General features: G+C 38.2%; 1 protein-coding gene across 2 annotated transcripts in view; it reads right to left on the bottom strand.

The window, feature by feature from the left end:
- Window positions 1-19944, bottom strand: part of LOC124788028 (ankyrin repeat and BTB/POZ domain-containing protein 2) — a 644871-nt gene that overhangs the window by 164608 nt on the left and 460319 nt on the right. For both annotated transcript variants that reach the window (XM_047255090.1, XM_047255089.1), the window contains 3 exons: window positions 13606-13757; window positions 10288-10375; window positions 9971-10200 (listed from right to left, as the gene is read on the bottom strand). In XM_047255090.1, the coding sequence (XP_047111046.1) occupies window positions 9971-10200; window positions 10288-10375; window positions 13606-13757 (470 nt within the window). The remainder of the gene's footprint in view (window positions 1-9970; window positions 10201-10287; window positions 10376-13605; window positions 13758-19944) is intronic.

Raw genomic sequence — 19944 nt, forward strand, 5'->3', positions numbered from 1 at the left:
TAATTACATTTTTGTAATGTGTTTATCTGACATGTTCCACACCCAGGAGGATTCCTTCTTTTATGGGTCTATGGAATAAATAATTAATCTGATCTAATCTAATCCCGAACTTCTGGAAGACATTCACTTGCAATTGCACACTTGTTCATGGTTTCAACACAATGGTGATTGATTTCCGCCTGTTTATCAAAAACATATCCTCTTGAAAATATTTTGAGGTCTGGGTGCTCCAGCACATTTTGATCATCAAGCCAGTGTGTATATCACTAACAACTTCAGGCAGAGACAGTGGCAGATACACAAAAACGTCAAAGGAGGGGTCATTAACGATATCTTGAGCTACCTCTACTTTTACCGTAATAAAAAATAATCAAGTCACATGCAAAGTTTAAGAAAGTTTTATTTTCATTGATCATACACATATACAAGACAATGCCACCTCATGATAAAAAAAGTTACAGTTGTGGTTATCTTCCTTAAATGATGAATTCTATGCATCTATTCTCCCTGACAGATTGGTTAATTACATCATCAATAGGACAATCAATGTCAGGGTGAGTGTTCAACAGAACAGACAGAATAACATATAGAGATCACTAGAATGGCCGCGACTTTTCTCATAGGTATGTGTTAGCTATCCATGTGCCAGACAGAAATGTATAAAATACGATGATGCGGACACGTTTCCATACATAGGAAAGTATAACTACTCGATAACTCAATTCAGTCAAGTCAATTGACGAAAGAAACGAATGAATAGTGTGCAGGCTGACTGGCGGGGGTGGCGTGGGTGGCAATGTGGGCAGCCCCCCAATGGGGTGGTGCGTGCCCCGTGTGCTCCCCCCCCCCCCCCCCATATATAACCGCCACTGGGCAGAGAGTAATTGGAAGGGGATGCTCAGTCCCTTTGCCATATTCGGTGAATTTTTACTATTTGCATGATATGTGAGAGAGAATTGTCAGAGCATGTGCTTTGATAAGTACCAAAGTGTTAAGAAATACCATTCAATGCATGACAAGAAGATTGCAGCACTGCATTGATACTGATGGTCATCACTCTGAATACCTTCTGTAAATAGACATTTGTGCCACCTTTTTGACCTTCATTGACCTTCAAAGACCTTACTGTTACACATCATTGGATTCGTCTCAATAGCCGCTATCAGAAAATAAGTACCAAACTATAGCATCCCATTAAAAAACAACATAAGTACCAAACTATAGCATCCCATAAAAAAATTTAAAAAAAGTTGACCTTCATATATCTGAAGTGACCCCACCTAGCAACAAAAAAACAACGTCATATTATGGCCCCCATTGTCCCATGCAACTTTTGTCCCAAAAACCTTTCAGCTTCTATCATACTTTCAGAGTTATTCTTGGTGGCAACAATTAGTGACTCACCTTGTACAAGAGAAATCTTAGGGGGGGAATGGTGGACTGTCAGCCAAGCAAGTATAGGAGTTACAGTTGGAAATGGAATTAGACTATCCGAACAATTCCCTAAATTTAAGCCAGATGGGGAGATTCACCCCACACACTTTTTACAAGTATTTTCTAAATCTTTACCCAAGCAATGGGATGATTCGAAGAGGATTGCTTTCACACTAAGTTCTTCAGTGTGTGATGTGGTAGAGGGGGGGGAACTGGTCATGCAGAAGAATTTATGTCCTGTGATGATTTTCAGAAAAAGTTTAAAAAGAAATACTGGTCTCCAAGTACTCAAGAGAAATTGACACTTAAGCTTCTTGACCCACAATATTCTCATAATATGGGGAACTTACAAGAAATAAACAGCCAAATGGCACTTAACAAGGTCTAAATACTTAAGACAAGAGGAGAGTCATTTAGTTAATGTTTTGATGTGTAGATTACCTTTTCATGTAAGGAAAGAGATTTCGTATAGGGGTTGGTCAGCAGTTAATGACTTGTTGACATTTGTCAAAGAACATGGGGATTATACACCAGGAGATAATAGTCCAACAGATAACAATGAAAGAAACAGTTATCCACCACAATTTCAATAAAAGAAAACAAAAGTAAATATTGTAAAGTAAGAAAGCATAATACCAAACAATGGAAACTTCAGGTAGGAATATCAACAATGTAGGAGAAGATAAATTGCTACTTCCAATAAGGTGACACATTAAGTTGTAGACAGGTACAATTAAAAAACACTTACATATAAGCATTTGACCATAGCCTTCATCAGAAAAAGAAAGAGAAACACACACCATTCATTCACACAAGCAAGCATACCTTACACACATGACTGCCAACTCCAGCAGCTCAGGCCAGAATGCAACTAGCAAGTGGCAAGTGGGATGGAAGCAGCCATCTGGGGGGGTTGGGGGGGGGGAGATAGCAGTGTGCGCGTGGGGGGAGAGAGGAGTGATGTCTGACAGGATAGACAAGGACTAGAATGCCAACGGGCGCAGTTCAGAAGGATGTGGGCAGGCAGGTGGGCAAATCAGAAGAAACAAGGAGAGGAGGAGGGAAAGATGGGTGGGTGCATTGGCAGAAGATGGCAAACGAAGTGGATGGGAGATGAGAATGTGGAGGAGGTAATGTGACAGATGGGGTGGAGACTGTGGAGTGGAGGGTGTGGACCAGGATGATTACGGGAGCAGAAAATGTGTTGTAAGGATGACTCCTGTCTGCACAATTCAGAAAAGCTGATGGTGGAGGGGAGGATCCAGATAGTTTGGGTAGTGAAGCAGCCACTGAAGTCAAGCATCTTATGTTCAGCCTCATGTTGTGCCATAGGGTGGTCTACTTTGCTCTTGGCCAGTTTGGCAGCAGCTGCTCATCCTGGTGGACAGCTGGTTGGTAGTCATACCAATACAGAAAGCTGTGCAATGATTAGAGCAAAGCTGGTAAATGACATGGCTGCTTTTACAGGTGGTCTGGCCCCTGATGGGGTAGGATAAACCTGTGACAGGACTGGAATAAGAAGTGCTGGTTGGGCGGACTGGGCAGGTATTGCACCTGGGTCCTCCACAGTGATATGATCCTTGTGGCATGAGGTTGGGATTGGGAGTGGCATAGGGATGGACTAGGATATTGTGGAGGTTAGGTGTACAACAGAACACCATTTTAGGAGGAGTGGGAGGATCTTGGACAGGATGTCCCTTATTTCAGGGCATGTTGAGAGATAATCAAAGGTAATGGTTGCTTGTGTGAATGAATGGTGTGTGTTTCTCATTCTTTTTCTGACAAAGGCTGTGGTCAAAAGCTTATGTGTAAGTGCCTTTTAATTGTGCCTGTCTGCAACTTTATGTGTTGTCTTTACAGTATATAGCAATTTATCTTTTCCTACATTGCTGTAGCATAATACTCACAGATAAAGCAATCTACAGAGTAAACAGTCATCAACGATTTCTACACATAATATAAATAATACATGTACTTATACACTATCAGACCATTCAATTTGGGATCAGTTGTTGGTAAATCATGGATGTTGGGTCCATGATAGGACAATGGAATAAAATGTAGACATGATCAGAAGACCTGCACCACAAGAAACATCCCTCAGATAAATTCACATTCTGCTTGAATTTACCGGATTGATGCCCACTATGTATCAAGCTGTCTGCTGTATTTCTTCGGCTTTAGATTTCCAGATAGCAGTCTCTTACTTCTTTCCCTATGTTCTTTAAAACTGTAATACCTCTTAACTATTCAGTACTTCATGAGCAACACGATAAGATAATTAATGGATACAAAATGAGATAATTATATGTAATGACTGACATAGTGTAGTATGTGGCAAACAATAGATGTTAACACACTTTGGTCAGCAAATGAACTGCAGAACAAGTGGTACTAGCTGTTAGCTTCATCACACTTGACTGGAGGAATCCAGTGGGATACACCCTTTACCACAAAGTATAAATATGATGGGGTAATATCTGTGTCAAGTTGTTGACACATATAACAGGAGGGCATTCAGATTACTGTAGTGAGCAATTAAGTACATAGGAGCACAATAAATACAGTAAAGAAGACAGATTAGAAACAAGGTATGGGTACAGGATATGGTAGAGGTAGATCACTTTGACATCTGTGTGTAGGAGGTGAAGGCAGAGTTGTAAATAATATTAACTGTAATCTGTATGTATGTATGGTATGTTGGAAAGGACAGGTGAACCTAGAGGAAAAGGATGATCTATTTGCTGGAGAAAGAGGATAGGACAATGGAACAAAATATAGACATGATCAAAAGACATGCACCACAAGAAATGTGAAATTGTGAAAGGACAATCTTCCTGAAGAAAGAGGTGTATCTTGTTAGTTACTAAATAAGTTGGTCTCATTAGTTTAGAGATTGCACCAAAGTAGCAAAGTAGATAAATTTACATTAGTTTGAAAACCTTTTCCATGTAGTAGTTTTAAGATGAAATAATAAAGAGGCAAATGTCTGAGTTTTGTATGCTATTCTTCAGGACTGGAAAGATAGGTAACTGGTTACAGAAGGTTCAGCAACACAGGCTTATTAATTGTTCAAAATATGTGTCTTCTCTGGTTCAGTGACTGTTTAAAATACTGAAAGTGTTTGATGAAGAACCTGCTTCATGACAATGGATGCTGTGCTCTCTTTAACAACTACACAGGTTAATATCTGCTTATTAAAACCTGTATTCACAGGTTTGCCCATAGGGTAGCACATCCCCAGTGATTTACAAAAGTGCTGCAGGTGTGGCTACTAAAACCTGACTTCTGGCAGCAATATAGTTGATTAAATGAAATATGGGTGATTAGATTCAATGGCTACTGGACTGTAAGTCCTAGTAATGAATATTTCATGAGACACAACAAAGAAATTTCATAAAACAGTTTAATGGACTGTATTGGTAATAAACATTTGTCATCAAAGATTCCATATCCACAGTAATGTAATAAATATATTTACTACAAATGAGATGCAATTACAGCTGTGATTATACATCAAATTGACACAAGATATTGATACTTGTAGTTAAGAAGGTTAAAACTAGTTTTGGACTTTGAATGTTCATTGTTTGTTGGCATTTCACAGTATTTATGAAATCATTTGCTCAAAGGAAGGAATCTGTAGCATAATGTCAGCTCACTTAGCTGCGTGGTGTGGGTGTCTGACTGCCCTACAGGGAGCTTGGGTTTGATTCCCAGTGGGTCAGAGATCTTTTCCACTCAGGGATTAGGTGTTGAGTTCTGCTCATCATCATTTCATCATCAATAAAATAAAACTCACACAATGTGGCGTCCACTGAAAAGACTTGCAACTCAGCAGCCAAACTTTCCTAGGTGGGGATTCCCACCCATTAATGCCATATGATCATTTCGTTTTTTAGTGTAACAAATCACTTTGATGAAGGGATGTGTTGCACAAGCATTTGTTGAACCAACGAATATGATCACCACTATCAAAAGTTTTTTTGTAATGAATTAATATAATCTACTGTTTGATGTATGTTTATTTATGCGCATGCTTATGAAATGGATGGACGCAGCACATCTGCAAGCTGGGACAATGATAGATGACTTACCACGTTTACAATATTTGTTGGTTGCATGGTTTATTCCATGTCGTTGGGTCCTGCCTTAGAGATATGATGTGAGCCGTGGAGGAACAGCGGCTGTGACAATGCCTGTGACATCATGGGGACAAGCAAAAACTTGTCAACCAGATATTCAGTTGGAAACTGTTAACTAACACAGATAATATCTGGACATATTCCTTATCGATGTATTTGTGATGTTCTGAATAATGGAGCAACTTTGTTTTGCATAGTCATTATAAATGAGAGTACAACATACATTATATCATTTACGAGAAGCATTGTATTAATTTGAGAATTGGATGTTGGATTGTACTCCTAACTTCCAGCAATAAGATATTGGGAAGTGTGAGGATATAATAAGATGAGCAAGACTGAATAATGGGAAGTCTCAGCTCTGGATCAGATTTTACATTGCCAACCAGTACCACAGTAAACAAGCAGAAAAACTTCACAGCATATCATTCTTAATTTTAATAAGAGCCACATTTTATCAATTTTTTGAAGGGCATGAAATCTTCCTGTCCATGAAATACCTTAAAACTTATTATATCATATCTCAAACACTATTTGACATAATGATTTTTCTTTGTATTCCTTTTGGTTATCTAAATACCTAGTTTGGTAACATATCTATCCAAAGTTGTGTATTACATTGTATTTCACATGTGTAAGCTTCAGAAAGTGGGCTTTTATTGCAAGTTTGTCCACAATTAACTCTTAATAATCCTAATGTTTTAAGTCTCTGTCTACTACAGAAATTACATCAAAATTTAAACATTCTATCTCTATAGTGTCAAACTCCATGTTGTCTCCCCTGTGCTCCTCTTTCGACTACTCTCCTTGCACACTGTAAGGTATGCGAAACTATATGTTACACAAATCTCTTAATGCAACAGTTGACTGAAAACTCGCAGGCACAATGTTTTGCACAGTGAAGAGGATACACAATAGAAGCTGACAATGCTAGTACAGCTCCCACAGGTGTACGGTTCATGGGAGCCTACTGGATGTCAAATGTCAACTACAAGATATTGTTTTTAGTGTCAGTTCTTTGTTTGTGGTGAAATTTTACAACAAATGTTTCACATGTGTCCTATACCTGAATCATACAATTTAGATTGTGTATCATTTGAGACTAATAAAGCACCATTCACAAAAACAGTTTGCATGGCCAAATTGCTGCACTGCAGTTGAATCAAATTCTGGTGTTATGTTGCATGCAATTTACAGTACTAATAAGTACAGTAATTGATGTTTCTAAAAATTCATCAGTTAAGTAGGAGAAGTTGGGCACCAATAAATCCTTTACTCTTCTCTCAAACTGCATTTTCAAAAAAATTTATGGTTGCTGGATACATACTGAAAGTATGTGTTCCTGAATAATGAACAGCTTTCTAGACCGAAGTGAATGAATAAGTCTTTATGAAGAGTGTACTTATTTCTACTACTGATTCTGGGAACTTCACAGTTGGTTTGAAAGAGATATATAATACATGGTGACATCAAAAAGTAGGTTACACGTCATCCCACACTAAGGCCATTGCGCAACAAAAGAGCATATTGCCTGAAGAGAGTACATGTTCTGCATTTCCTGCAAACACAGTTCTGCTCCTTCCTCGAGGAAGAGAGAACAGTCATTTGAGAAAGTTTAAAAAGGAAGGGCGGTCTCTCAGACTGAAGGATGAGAGAGACATGCTTGCTGCAAGACAGTTCTCACACAAAAGCTAGACTAGTATCATGCACTTTCATGTCTATTGGCAGTATTGAAGATTTTGTCTCCTAAAGTAATTCCATATCATAATTTTATAGATTAAAAAATAAGATAGACAGTTACATACAGGAAGATCAGTTTAGATTTGGACTAGGAGGAGGAATTAGAGAAGCAATTTTATCCTTGCAAATGACCCTAGAAGATTTATTGCACTTGAACAGAAATACCACTGCCAGTTTCAAAGAGCTGGGAAAGACAGTTAACCTGGCATATTGAAAATTTCTGTTCCCATGTACAACAAAGATATGGACTCACTGAAAAAATACAAGGCTTACTTGGAACTGCATCAGCATCAGTTCACATCAGTAATTGCAAATAGGAAAAAAAAAGTTCTTTACAGGATTGTCCCCTTTCATCATAGCCATGTAATATGTTTATGGAGAAAGGGATTGACGACTTAAGACATAAAATCAAAGAAAAAGATAAATGGAGAGCTAATTCACTCAAAAACGGACATGAACAGGATGCTGGATGTACTAGATGCTTCACTCATTCATTCACCACGTTATACAATTCCCATCATCCCACTGCAGGCTACTTCTGTAAACTAACAACCAATTACAATTAGTGCTAATCTACTCACATTGATAATCATGAGAATTACTTCTAGATTACTTAATAGCGATAAAGAGTCAGTGAGCAGGAGAGGTACATGCTTTAAACGGTGATAGTATTAGTGATTCTGAATAAAAATATTCGTATAGACATATGTCCTATTCTGAATGCTTTCTGAGATAGAACACATTTAATATCACTTTTGTACATTTTTGTTGAGTAACTAGAAAACACCAGCTTCCAGCGAAAATGTGTCACACTACATCAAATTTCCTACAAGAAAGGTCCTATTCATTTATTTTGTAGGACTAATAGGTTGCACGAAGACAGTGCGAGAATATTGAAAATCTTGCATGACATGCATTCACTGTAGCTTAGGTAGCTCTTGTATGCCAATTTGAGGTAATTTCTCGACTTGATAGACTACAAATGTCCTGTATCAAATTGTTTGTCCCAGCTTCCTCTGCACTACTGTGGTATGTCATAAACAATGACAATGGTTGAATAACACAGGAAATAAATAAAAATGTACAGCAATTGCATTCTGTCTCAGAATCATTTGGAAGAGGGCATAAGTCCATATGAAGTATTCTGTTCAGAAACACTAATACCATAATAACCACTCCTCCTGATTCACCCCCTATATAGGGTGAACCTAAACTCCATTGAAAAAATTTCAAAGGTTGTTCAGGGATATTTTCTGAGCATTTTAGCTTAAGGAATCAGGGTAATTATTATTTACTCAGTTTTTAACCCAATCATTATTTCTGCATAAACACCATGAATAATGACAATGGTGAAAAAGACCTGTAATATGCAATCACCAAACCATAGAGTAATGCAACAATCCTCAGATGAAATATGTACACTTTTATCACAGTGCCACTCTTCCATTGCATTCAGTGAACCCATACAAGAGGTACCCTGTAGAAAAAACAAACCCAGAACAGATATGAGTAGTACTGAATGCAGGCTTGATGGTGAAAAGTAAAGCAGGACCATATTTGAATGGAAGAAGAATGTTTCGAGACAAGATACACAGTGCATACTGGTATTCTCAACATGTTCAATGTTGTGCATATATTTTCAGTGAATTACAAAGATAAATGATATTAAGATATCAAATGAAATGCAATTACACTGTAATGAACCATGGAGATGCTGGCTCCTTGTACCAAAATAAAAAGAAAATATTCTTGAACAACCTCCAAAATTTTGTCAGTGGAATTAGTATTCAACCTGTATTTTACGGAAAGCAGCAACTTTGATAGAAGAGAGAGAGGGGGAGGGGGAGGTAGGGAGGGAGGGAGGGGGGGAGGGGGAGAGGGTGGGAGAGAGAGAGAGAGAGAGAGAGAGAGAGAGAGAGAGAGAGAGAGATTCCACTGCTTTCCTCTTGCACTACTTCTTTCGGAAAACACAGGGCACAAATTAATTGAAAATAAGGCAAAAGGTCTTGGTATAAGTAAGTGCCACTGTTCAACTACCATAAATGTAAAACTGGTTAACTCGAAATGGATAAAAATGAAACATTTTTGTTGGACAGGAAGCACCATTTTGAAAGATAAAAGATGCAACTCAGAAATGAAAAGAACACCTTCCAGAAAAAAGAAGCTTATCAACAAGTAACCCTGTGAACATCAAGAAAAGGAATATTTTTGCCAAGGCTTACACATCTGGAACATATTCCTGCATGAAAGAGAAAACTGGACAAAATACAAAATGTATAATCAACAGAAATGTGGATATGGAGGAAAATAACCAAACAGAGCTGCACACAAAGGAGATGAATTGAAGCAAAGTAAAAATGATAGGCTATGCTCTCAGACACCTTGTCTTCCTTGCAAATATCATCTTTGGGGCAGGTGGAAGGGGAGGGGAGGGGGGGGGGAGGGAGGACACAACAAGTGGTAGACCCAGGAGACGTTACACGAAAGATCTTGGAAGTGCAATAGATTCAAAAACTATCAAGAAACGATGTTCGAAATGGAAGACAGAAGACAATGGTTACAAAGATCAGACTTGGCCTTTAAAACATGACAGGACACTTATCATATGTATGTGCACTACATGATTAAAAGCACTGAACAATAGCAGTTACCTGTTGTGTGAATCCACCCAAACAAATTCATCAGCACTGGTAACGTTAGTGTTTATTGTCTCAAGAGAAGAATGCCTCATCAGCCGACGTACTGCTGGCTCACTGGACTCGCTGCCACTCAGACTGGAGTACGTAGATGTGGAATACCCAGTATTAGACGTATGTGATCTCATTGTCAGCTGCTGGATAGCAAGTTTGATGTCTTCCAGCCCTGAGCCAGCCGGAACCAACTGTTATCAGAAATTTGTTTTTGCAGAGTATCTGATTTTGTGGCATGCTCCAAGTGAAAATGTGTAATTTTTATAAAGAAGAAATACCTTGGCTGGGGTAGCTCTGTGGCGACTTCGGTTATGGGTAGCTTTCCGATTTGTTCGTGACTGATTTGGCATCACACTAGCAGACAACCTATAACAAACACTTCATTAATTTCCATTTAACAAGTTCATTTGATTATACAGACATACTTGGAATAATATTAAAACACTGTAGCTATCAACCTCATCTCAAGTGCTTTCACTATTTTGGGCTTTAATGAAGCCACTATCATGCTATCATCTGTATGTAAATTGATGCTAAAACGTGTTAATTATCTGACAAAAGAAATATTTCCCTGGGAATACAATTTATCTGGAGAGAACGTTTTCGACATGAAGTTGATCTGTATCACTATAGCACCATTTAAAAGAATAAGAGCTATGGGCTACATGCAGATAGAAATTAACAAAACCGGAATAAGGTTAACAGCCATAGAAACAAAAGATGAATCTTGAGTATGCTTGACTGGCCAAAAATTCCTCCATCAGAAACTAAAAGAAAAGAAAATATGAAACGAGGCTGGAGGATGGTTACATATATTGTGGAGGCAAGTAAACATTACTGGAATCTATGTCAGAGGAGTCACACGAGAGAACAGAAAACAAAATTAGAGTCTAAGAAGTGGAAGTACAGTTCCTGAGAACAAGGCTCAATAATAATGTGAAATAAAAATTCTTCCTGCTGAGCAGTTAGCAATGATCTGAAAAAATGCAGATCTCTTTTAGGAACTTGTATATTTCTTTTTACCTTGAATCTGAATAACTCATCTGTTTATTGTTCCTCTCTGACCCATTTTCCCCATTAATTCTTTTCAATAACCTCCAGTGGCAGTACTCCTTTGTTTCGTATTCTCATATCTCATTTGTACTTGCTCAAAAAAATGTGTCACTGCAAACCTACTTTTTATAATTTGGATGAGGACAAGGGGAAGAGTTCTGCTCTTGGTTCTGGATATGTTTCACAACAATGTACATATCAAAATGAGCTGCAGAACAGTCTTTTAACACAGCTTTTTAATGTAGTTGTGTGTATTTTGTTCAGTTGTATAAACTGGAAAATAGTTTCACTACAGAACTTTATATTTTGGAAGGTTTAGTCCATTCATAAATTCATACAGAATTGGTGAAATAGCTGGTGCCACAGTTGTATGAGAAAGTAGAGTACAAATGAAGAATTAACTATTAGAAAGATTTAGACAAAGTGGGTGATGCATTTGTTGGATCCTGCCCAAAAGAAATACAAAGATGAATTACACAATAATGGTTGCAACATTTTAAAAAGAACAAATGATTTCATATGCTGATTTGTCACTGTAGATGACACCACTTCATACCAATGGGTGGGAGACAGTGGCCATGTGAGTGAGAGGAGGCAGTGTTTTCATAAAAGAATACAGAGTATTTTTTGAGAAGCAAAATTGATTCTTCTAATTAATTACCTTTTAGTGAGGTCTTCTGGACCAATTGGATGAAATAATAAGTGAACTGTTTAAGATAAACTGTACAAAAAAGTCCATGAGTATAGGTCTGGATTGCTAAAGAAAATAGAAAATCATCTTTCATCAGAATAACGCACCTGCCCACAAACGTGCTTTAACAGTGTAATGTTATCATTTTTCATCAGAATAATGCACTTGCCCACAAGTTTACTTTAACAATGCATTGTTAAGAGATCTAAAATATGATTAAGTGGAATATCTGCCCTAAATACCAGATTTTACACCTTCTAGCTTTGACATCTAAAGGAATTTATGGTTGGAAAATGTTTGGAGTCCACCAAAGAAGTTATCAGACTGTTGTAGATGTGAATTTTAAAGAACTTCAAAAGTCATACTTCAGGGATGGACATCACTAGCTGAAAAAAAAGTTGGACAATGCACATTGAGTTTAAAGTGGGCTATGTATATAGTCTGTCCTCTAAGCAATTAACATAAAGTTTATATTTTCATAAAATTCTTCTGGCAGATCATATCATGCTGTAAAATGATGTAAATCCTATTCAGTCACTGTTGTTAATGGTTTTCATCAGTACATTTAATACTAGCAGGCAACACAACTTTAACTCCACTATACTGACAACATTTTCTTAGAGAGTACGTACATACAGTTTGGCATGTGATTGGATGTTAGAATTGGAGAAGAAGGGGTTGGGTTGACCAGCTTCATGACTGCAGTTTAAAATGTGAGTCTCCCCAAATTGTGCACTTTTACGACACTCAGTTCAGTGTTCTTCCGCTGTGAATTTATAATGGTCTCCGTGGTGTACAGAATGCTCATGCTTTTTTACCTGTGGTCTGATAGGCAGCATTGTCTTCCCAATGCAGTCTACACTCAAAACTCCCGGCATGTTCAGTGAACTGATGAAACCTTTGGTGATTTATCAGGAAGTCATTAATTTTGTTATTCGTCTGATAGTTTGATTTAATGTCCATCGAATGAAGAATTTTCCTCTTTGGTTAAGACTCCTTCCAGGTAATATACAAGGACACAGTGTGGTTATTCCACCTCATCTTTGTTGCTCTTGTTCTTTATGGACATTACTTTCTTCGTAGTTTCTTAACTTAGTCTCTTAACTGTATGTTTTGGCTCTGAAATTGATTGGCAGCTTCTGTAATTCTAATTTTACAGTGTCAGTGCCTCACATTCAGTGAGCTCTCTTAGTACACGAAGTGGGTGGTGGTGGTACACAGGCAGCAGGTACAAAATTACATAGATTTAATATCTTCAATTCTTTGATGACACACACACACACACACAAACACACCATTATTCTTTTAATGAGTATCAACAGTTTTTGACAAGAGGGAACCTATTTAATAATAAATACAGCTGAAATAATTGAGCTTTTAGAATCCCTGGCTGGAGAAAACTTTATACAGCAAATGAGATAAGGTTACGAACAAACATAAAATATAGAAAAGTAAAGCCATCCAGAACCCTAAGTCAAGATAGACACACACAATATGTCACTACTTATGTGTACCTCAAGAACCTTTCTCAATCTGGAATTCTAAGTGTCTCTTCCTTACAATAATAATAAATCCATTCTTTCTCAGTCTTTTCCAGTTTCATCTCCTCCACAATTAAAATTCATTATTTTTTATTGAATGTCCACCAGCTATGCCCAGTTTCAGTGACTAATAAATGAGCATTCTTCTTCTGACTTACACATTCACTTCAGTTTTAATAACTATATTCCAAATGTAATTTATAAACTGATTATATCATCACGACATTCTGACTTACTTACATACCCGCAAAGAATAATAACCATCTTGAAAGAAAAGAGAGCTGTTGAAGTAATTCAGACAGCTGCCTCACCTCTCATCTTCTGGTACAGAGTTCAATGGTGACCTATAATGCTGATGACGTTCAGAAGATGGTGATGAACTCAGATGCCCATCCGACATGCTAGCATGCCCAGAACTTCGTGCACCATCATCAGATGAGCTCCCATTAGAATCTTGTCTCCGCTGTAAGAAAATACAGTTAATCCAAACAATGGGAAATCCAGGATGGAATAATGACAGTATTATGAAAAGGATAGTTGCTGCTCACCATATAGTGGAGATGCTGAGTTGTAGATAGGCACAAATAAAGAATGTCAAACAAAGCTTTTGACCAAACAGGCCTTCAGCAGAATAGAAAACACACACACACACACACACACACACACACACACATGACCACGGGCTTTTTGTTGTTTCTATCTGTGTCTCAGCATCTCCTCTATACGGTGAGTAGCAACTACCCTTTCATAATATTTTCAAATACAGTTAAATGTTCCATATATGTGTCTATGCAGAACAGTTGTTCATTCACTCATTCACTGCATTATATAAATCCAGTCATGAAGGAGGAATTTTTTTATTTATTTATAAACATATTCTGTACATCTTTTCATGCATGTGAGAAGCTCAGATGTGGAATGAGTCAAAAAATAAATAAATGTAAATCACACAGAACTTGTAATACAGGAAAGTGCAGTTAATTTACAGAGACAGTTTCAGGGAAATAAAAATATAAAACTAGAACAAACACAAAAGCAATGGGAAAAAAGATGTCTTTCAAGTATTGGCACATGCTGAGCAACAATACATGAACAAATAATGAAACTATATGCATAAACAGTGCATATGCCTTTGTCAAAAAATTTATCTAATGAATGGAAAGTTTTGGTAGAAAGCAAATGCTTCTGGATTAAAAGGGACAACTCACTGAAAAGCAGAAGCATTGAGTCACAACAGGCACACACCAAAAGAAAGAAAACTTGCTACCTTCAAAGTAATCCTTTTTTGAGCTAGAGAGAAAAACACACGCACACACACACACACACACACACACACACAGAGAGAGAGAGAGAGAGGCATGCATGCACACACACGACCATCAACCTACGTGGTGCAGGCTGCATGAAGAGTGCCAGTCTTGCATTTTGGCACCTTATATGTCATATACCAACTTTCCTTCAAACACTGCACAGCTTTTTATGTCAGTATGATTACCAACCAGATGTCCACCAGGATAAATGGACACTACCAAACAAAGCTCACCACCCAGTGGCACAACATGCAGCTGAAGGCAGATTTGAACAAGTTACAAGCATGCAAAATGGAATTATTGCTATAAGCCTTGCAGAAGACTAGCAGAGATAAAATTAGGAATGAAGACATCAGAGGAGAGATGCAAGTGGCTCTGCCAATGTCTGAGAGACTGAGTACTGGATGGCTCAAGTGGTTTAGGCTTGTGAAGAGGATGACGGATCATAACTTGCCCAAAACAAAACTCAGATAGAAATGTGCGGCAGAATGACCAATAGGATGACCCAAAACAACACAGCTGGATCAGATTAAGGAAGATCTGAAGACTAGAGGGGAAAACAGGGTAACAATATCCAGACAAGAAGTACATCAAGATGGAGCAAAATGAATGTAAACAGTTCATAAACATACTACTTCACTTGCTGCAAGGATATGAAGACGATGATGAAGAGAAATGGAATACTGCACACCTTTCTGTAACTGGTTTAGATTTTTGAATTCACAATTGAGAGTAATCTTTCTTCTTCTGTTGAGGTTATTAGTTTCTCAGTACACCGGATTATCAGCCATGAAGTCCATAGTAGAATAAACATATTGGAAAGTGGTGGTATGTATCCCAAGTTTCATAGAAGGACTGCAGTACATGGTTCTCAGAAAAACTGCATATACTTCAGACAATCTTTTTTCTTTTTGTAGAACAATCATTTTCTTTGATGTGGATGAATAAAGGAACTCCATTGCACATAACAGATTGGAAGTTGTTGTTGTTGTTGTTGTTGTTGTTGTTGTTGTCTTCAGTCCTGAGACTGGTTTGATGCAGCTCTCCATGCTACTCTATCCTGTGCAAGCTTCTGTATCTCCCAGTACCTACTGCAGCCTACATCCTTCTGAATCTGCTTAGTGTATTCATTTCTTGGTCTCCCTCTACAATTTTTACCCTCAACGTTGACCTCCAGTACTAAATTGGTGATCCCTTGATGCCTCAGAACATGTCCTACCAACCGATCCCTTCTTCTAGTCAAGTTGTGCCACAAACTCCTCTTCTCCCAAATTCTATTCAATACCTCCTCATTAGTTATGTGATCTACCCATGTAATCTCCAGTATTCTTCTGTAGCACCACATTTCAAAAGCTTCTATTCTCTTCTTGTCTAAACTATTTATCGCCCATGTTTCACTTCCATACATGGCTACACTCCATACAAATACTTTCAGAAACGACTTCCTGACACTTAAATCTATACTCAATGTTAACAAATTTCTCTTCTTCAGAAACACTTTCCTTTCCATTGCCAGTCTACATTTTATATCCCCTCTACTTCAACCATCATCAGTTATTTTGCTCCCCAATAGCAAAACTCCTTTACTACTTTAAGTGTCTCATTTCCTAATCTAATTCCCTCAGCATCACCTGACTTAATTCGACTACATTCCATTATCCTCGTTTTGCTTTTGTTGATGTTCATCTTATACCCTCCTTTCAAGACACTGTCCATTCCGTTCAACTGCTCTTGCAAGTCCTTTGCTGTCTCTGGCAGAATTACAAAGTCATCAGTGAACCTCAAAGTTTTTATTTCTTCTCCATGGATTTTAATGCCTACTCCAAATTTTTCTTTTGTTTCCTTTACTACTTCCTCAATATACAGATTGAATAGCATCGGAGAGAGGCTACAGCCCTGTCTCATTCCCTTCCCAACCACAGCTTCCCTTTCATGTCCCTCGACTCTTATAACTGCCATCTGCTTTCTGTACAAATTGTAAATAGCCTTTCGCTCCCTGTATTTTACCCCTGCCACCTTTAGAATTTGAAAGAGAGTATTCCAGTAAACATTGTCAAAAGCTTTCTCTAAGTCTACAAATGCTAGAAACGTAGGTTTGCCTTTCCTTAATTTTTCTTCTAAGATAAGTTGTAGGGTCATTATTGCCTCACGTGTTCAAACATTTCTACGGAATCCAAACTTATCTTCCCCAAGGTCAGCTTCTACCAGTTTTTCCATTCATCTGTAAAGAATTCGTGTTAGTATTTTGCAACTGTGACTTATTAAACTGATAGTTCGGTTATTTTCACATCTGTCAGCACCTGCTTTCTTTGGGATTGGAATTATTACATTATTCTTGAAGTCTGAGGAAATTTTGTCTGTCTCATACATCTGAGTCGTGCTTCGGTAGCTCAGTTGGAAGAGCACTTGCCCATGAATGGCAAAGGTCCCGAGTTCGAGTCTCAGTCCGGCACACAGTTTTAATCTGCCAGGAAGTTTCATATCAGCACACATCCAAACTTATCTTCCCCAAGGTCGGCTTCTACCAGTTTTTCCATTCATCTGTAAAGAATTCGTGTTAGTATTTTGCAACTGTGACTTATTAAACTGATAGTTCGGTTATTTTCACATCTGTCAGCACCTGCTTTCTTTGGGATTGGAATTATTATATTATTCTTGAAGTCTGAGGAAATTTCGTCTGTCTCATACATCTGAGTCGTGCTTCGGTAGCTCAGTTGGTAGAGCACTTGCCCATGAATGGCAAAGGTCCCGAGTTCGAGTCTCAGTCCGGCACACAGTTTTAATCTGCCAGGAAGTTTCATATCAGCACACACTCTGCTGCAGAGTGAAAATCTCATTCTAGAAGCATCCCCCAGGCTGTGGCTAAGCCATGTCTCTGCAATATCCATTCTTTCAGGAGTGCTAGTTCTGTAAGGTCTGCAGGAGAGCTTCTGTTAAGTTTGGAATATAGGAGATGAGGTACTGGCAGGAGTAAAGCTGTGAGGACGGGGCGTGAGTCATGCTTGGGTAGCTCAGTTGGTAGAGCACTTGCCCACGAAAGGCAAAGGTCTCAAGTTCGAGTCTTGGTCCGGCACACAGTTTTAATCTGCCAGGATGATTTTACATTGTTTGTAAGTCAGAGTAGCTATTGCATGAGTAGTTGCAGTAATGTGCATGCGTGTGTTCTTATTGCTGCTACACTTTGTCTGTCCCACAATCTCTTACCAAAAAAGGAAGATGTTAAAAGATCACTCTGACTTGGTCTTTAGATAAAAATAGGTGCATTACATGAATAGTGTTGTAATCAGGCATTTTATTCAAACTTACTAGTTGTGTCTGCTCAATTAATATTAACATGCCAGTATTTGATGCTGACTGAAGATAAATAAAGTGGTGAGACTGTTCCATGTAATTATTGGTTTTCTGAACTTAATTAATCATTATATTAAGCCCCTTTCTGATAACTGAGATGACTTGTGTGGTATGGTATTACATGCTAGCTCATGGTCAAGTGTAATAGAGCCTGCATCTTTGGAGTTAGTTTCATTTGTTTTCTGCTACTAACAAATAAAGAAGCTTGATGCTAATCAGTATCTGCATGGCTCTGCATGCATTTTGATATTTGCCCTGCCCCTAAGTGCAATAAGATCTGCTCACATCATTAATAACAACAATAACCAACATTTCTGTCATAGAAATTAATTAAATTTTGAGACAGATGTAGTTCAGATTGTCATCTGTTTGTGTGAGACATAGTTTAGTACGTATATTTAGACCAAATAGCGAAATTTACAAATAAATATAAAGGAATTAAAAATTCATTACTGCAGTGTGGCATACATTATTTGTCATGTATCTGTAAGATACTTTCACAGCAGGTAGCCCAACAACACAGCTACCAAAAGCTTAATATCAGGTGAGCAAAGTTACAAGTTCTGAACATAATTTGTTGGCATCATTCTATAGATTTGTTGAATGTTTGTTATATACCACAATGCTAATATCAGCAGTGAAGACTGTGAACTTACATATTCTCTATGATGAGAGCAAATCATTTATATGATCAAAAGTATCAGGATATCCCTATGTAACACAGATTTGACCATTAGATGTCACAAGAGGTGGATTCGCCAGAATAACAGAAGACAGTCAGTAGAGAAGCAGTAACAGCACAATAGGTCACTCAGAAGAGTTCAGTGACTTTGAAAATGTACTAGTCATTGAAGGTCACTTAAATAATAAATCCATTCTAAGGCTGCCCAAGTTGACTGTAGGGATGCAATTTTGAAATAAAAATGTGAAGGAACAATCAGAACCTGGCAGTCCTCGTGTTCTGATGGACAGATACCATCAAGCAGTGTGGAGGGTTGTTATAAAAAATTTCTTGAAAATAATGGAAGGAATCAGTTATGAGTTATAAAGTACTACCAGCAGTCCAGACAGTGCAACGATGAAGCATAGTGAGTTAAAAAGAATGGGATACAATGGTTGAGCTGCCCCTCTTAAGCCACATTTTTCTGTAGTAAACACTAAGCGAGGGTAGAGGAAGTGTAAAGAGTAATGCCACTCGTCAGTGGATGCCTGGAAATGAGTTACCTGAAATGATGAATCATGCTATATCTTGTGACAATCTGATGGAAGGCTTTGCATTTGGCGAGTGCCTGGAAAATGTTACTTGCCTACAGAGAAGTATGGAGGAGGTGGTGTTATGGCATGGGCATGTTTTTTATGGTTGAGGTGTGGACCCCTTACAGTACTGAAGAAAACGCTAAACATGGAAGTTTGTGAGCACATTTCACAGCTTTGAGTACTGGGTACAGCAAAGGGACAGTTCGGAGATGACGATCATTTGAATCAATCAGCATGACACTGCACCCTGTCATAAAGACATATTCATGTAGCAGTGGTTGGTGGACAATACTATTCTTGAAATTGACAGGCCTGTCCAGATGCTTGGCCTGGATCCAACAGAACACCATCGGAATAAGTGTGAACGTCAACTTCGCTCCAGACCCCTTCATCCAGCATCTCCAACTTCTCTGACATTGGCTCTTGAGCAAAAAGGGCTGTCATTCCTCCACATTTCATTGGAAGTGTCCCCACGAGAGTTCAAGCTATCATAATGGTAAAAAGGTGGATACATCCCATTTTAATGGCCACTAATAGGTGCCTGCATAGTTTTGATCAGATAGTATGTACGAGAAGCAGCAGTGGAACAAGGAAGGACAGATCCCTGAAGAACTTCAAAGAGTATAGTGCCTCACTTGGACTCTATCCCCTCACCTGCTTTGCTGACTTCATCCAAAGCTACCTTCTCCTTCTTGTCTTATATGTAATGTTTTAGCCAATTTCCCACTGCTC

This window comes from Schistocerca piceifrons, chromosome 3 (assembly GCF_021461385.2).
Source record: "Schistocerca piceifrons isolate TAMUIC-IGC-003096 chromosome 3, iqSchPice1.1, whole genome shotgun sequence".
NCBI lineage: Eukaryota > Metazoa > Arthropoda > Insecta > Orthoptera > Acrididae > Schistocerca > Schistocerca piceifrons.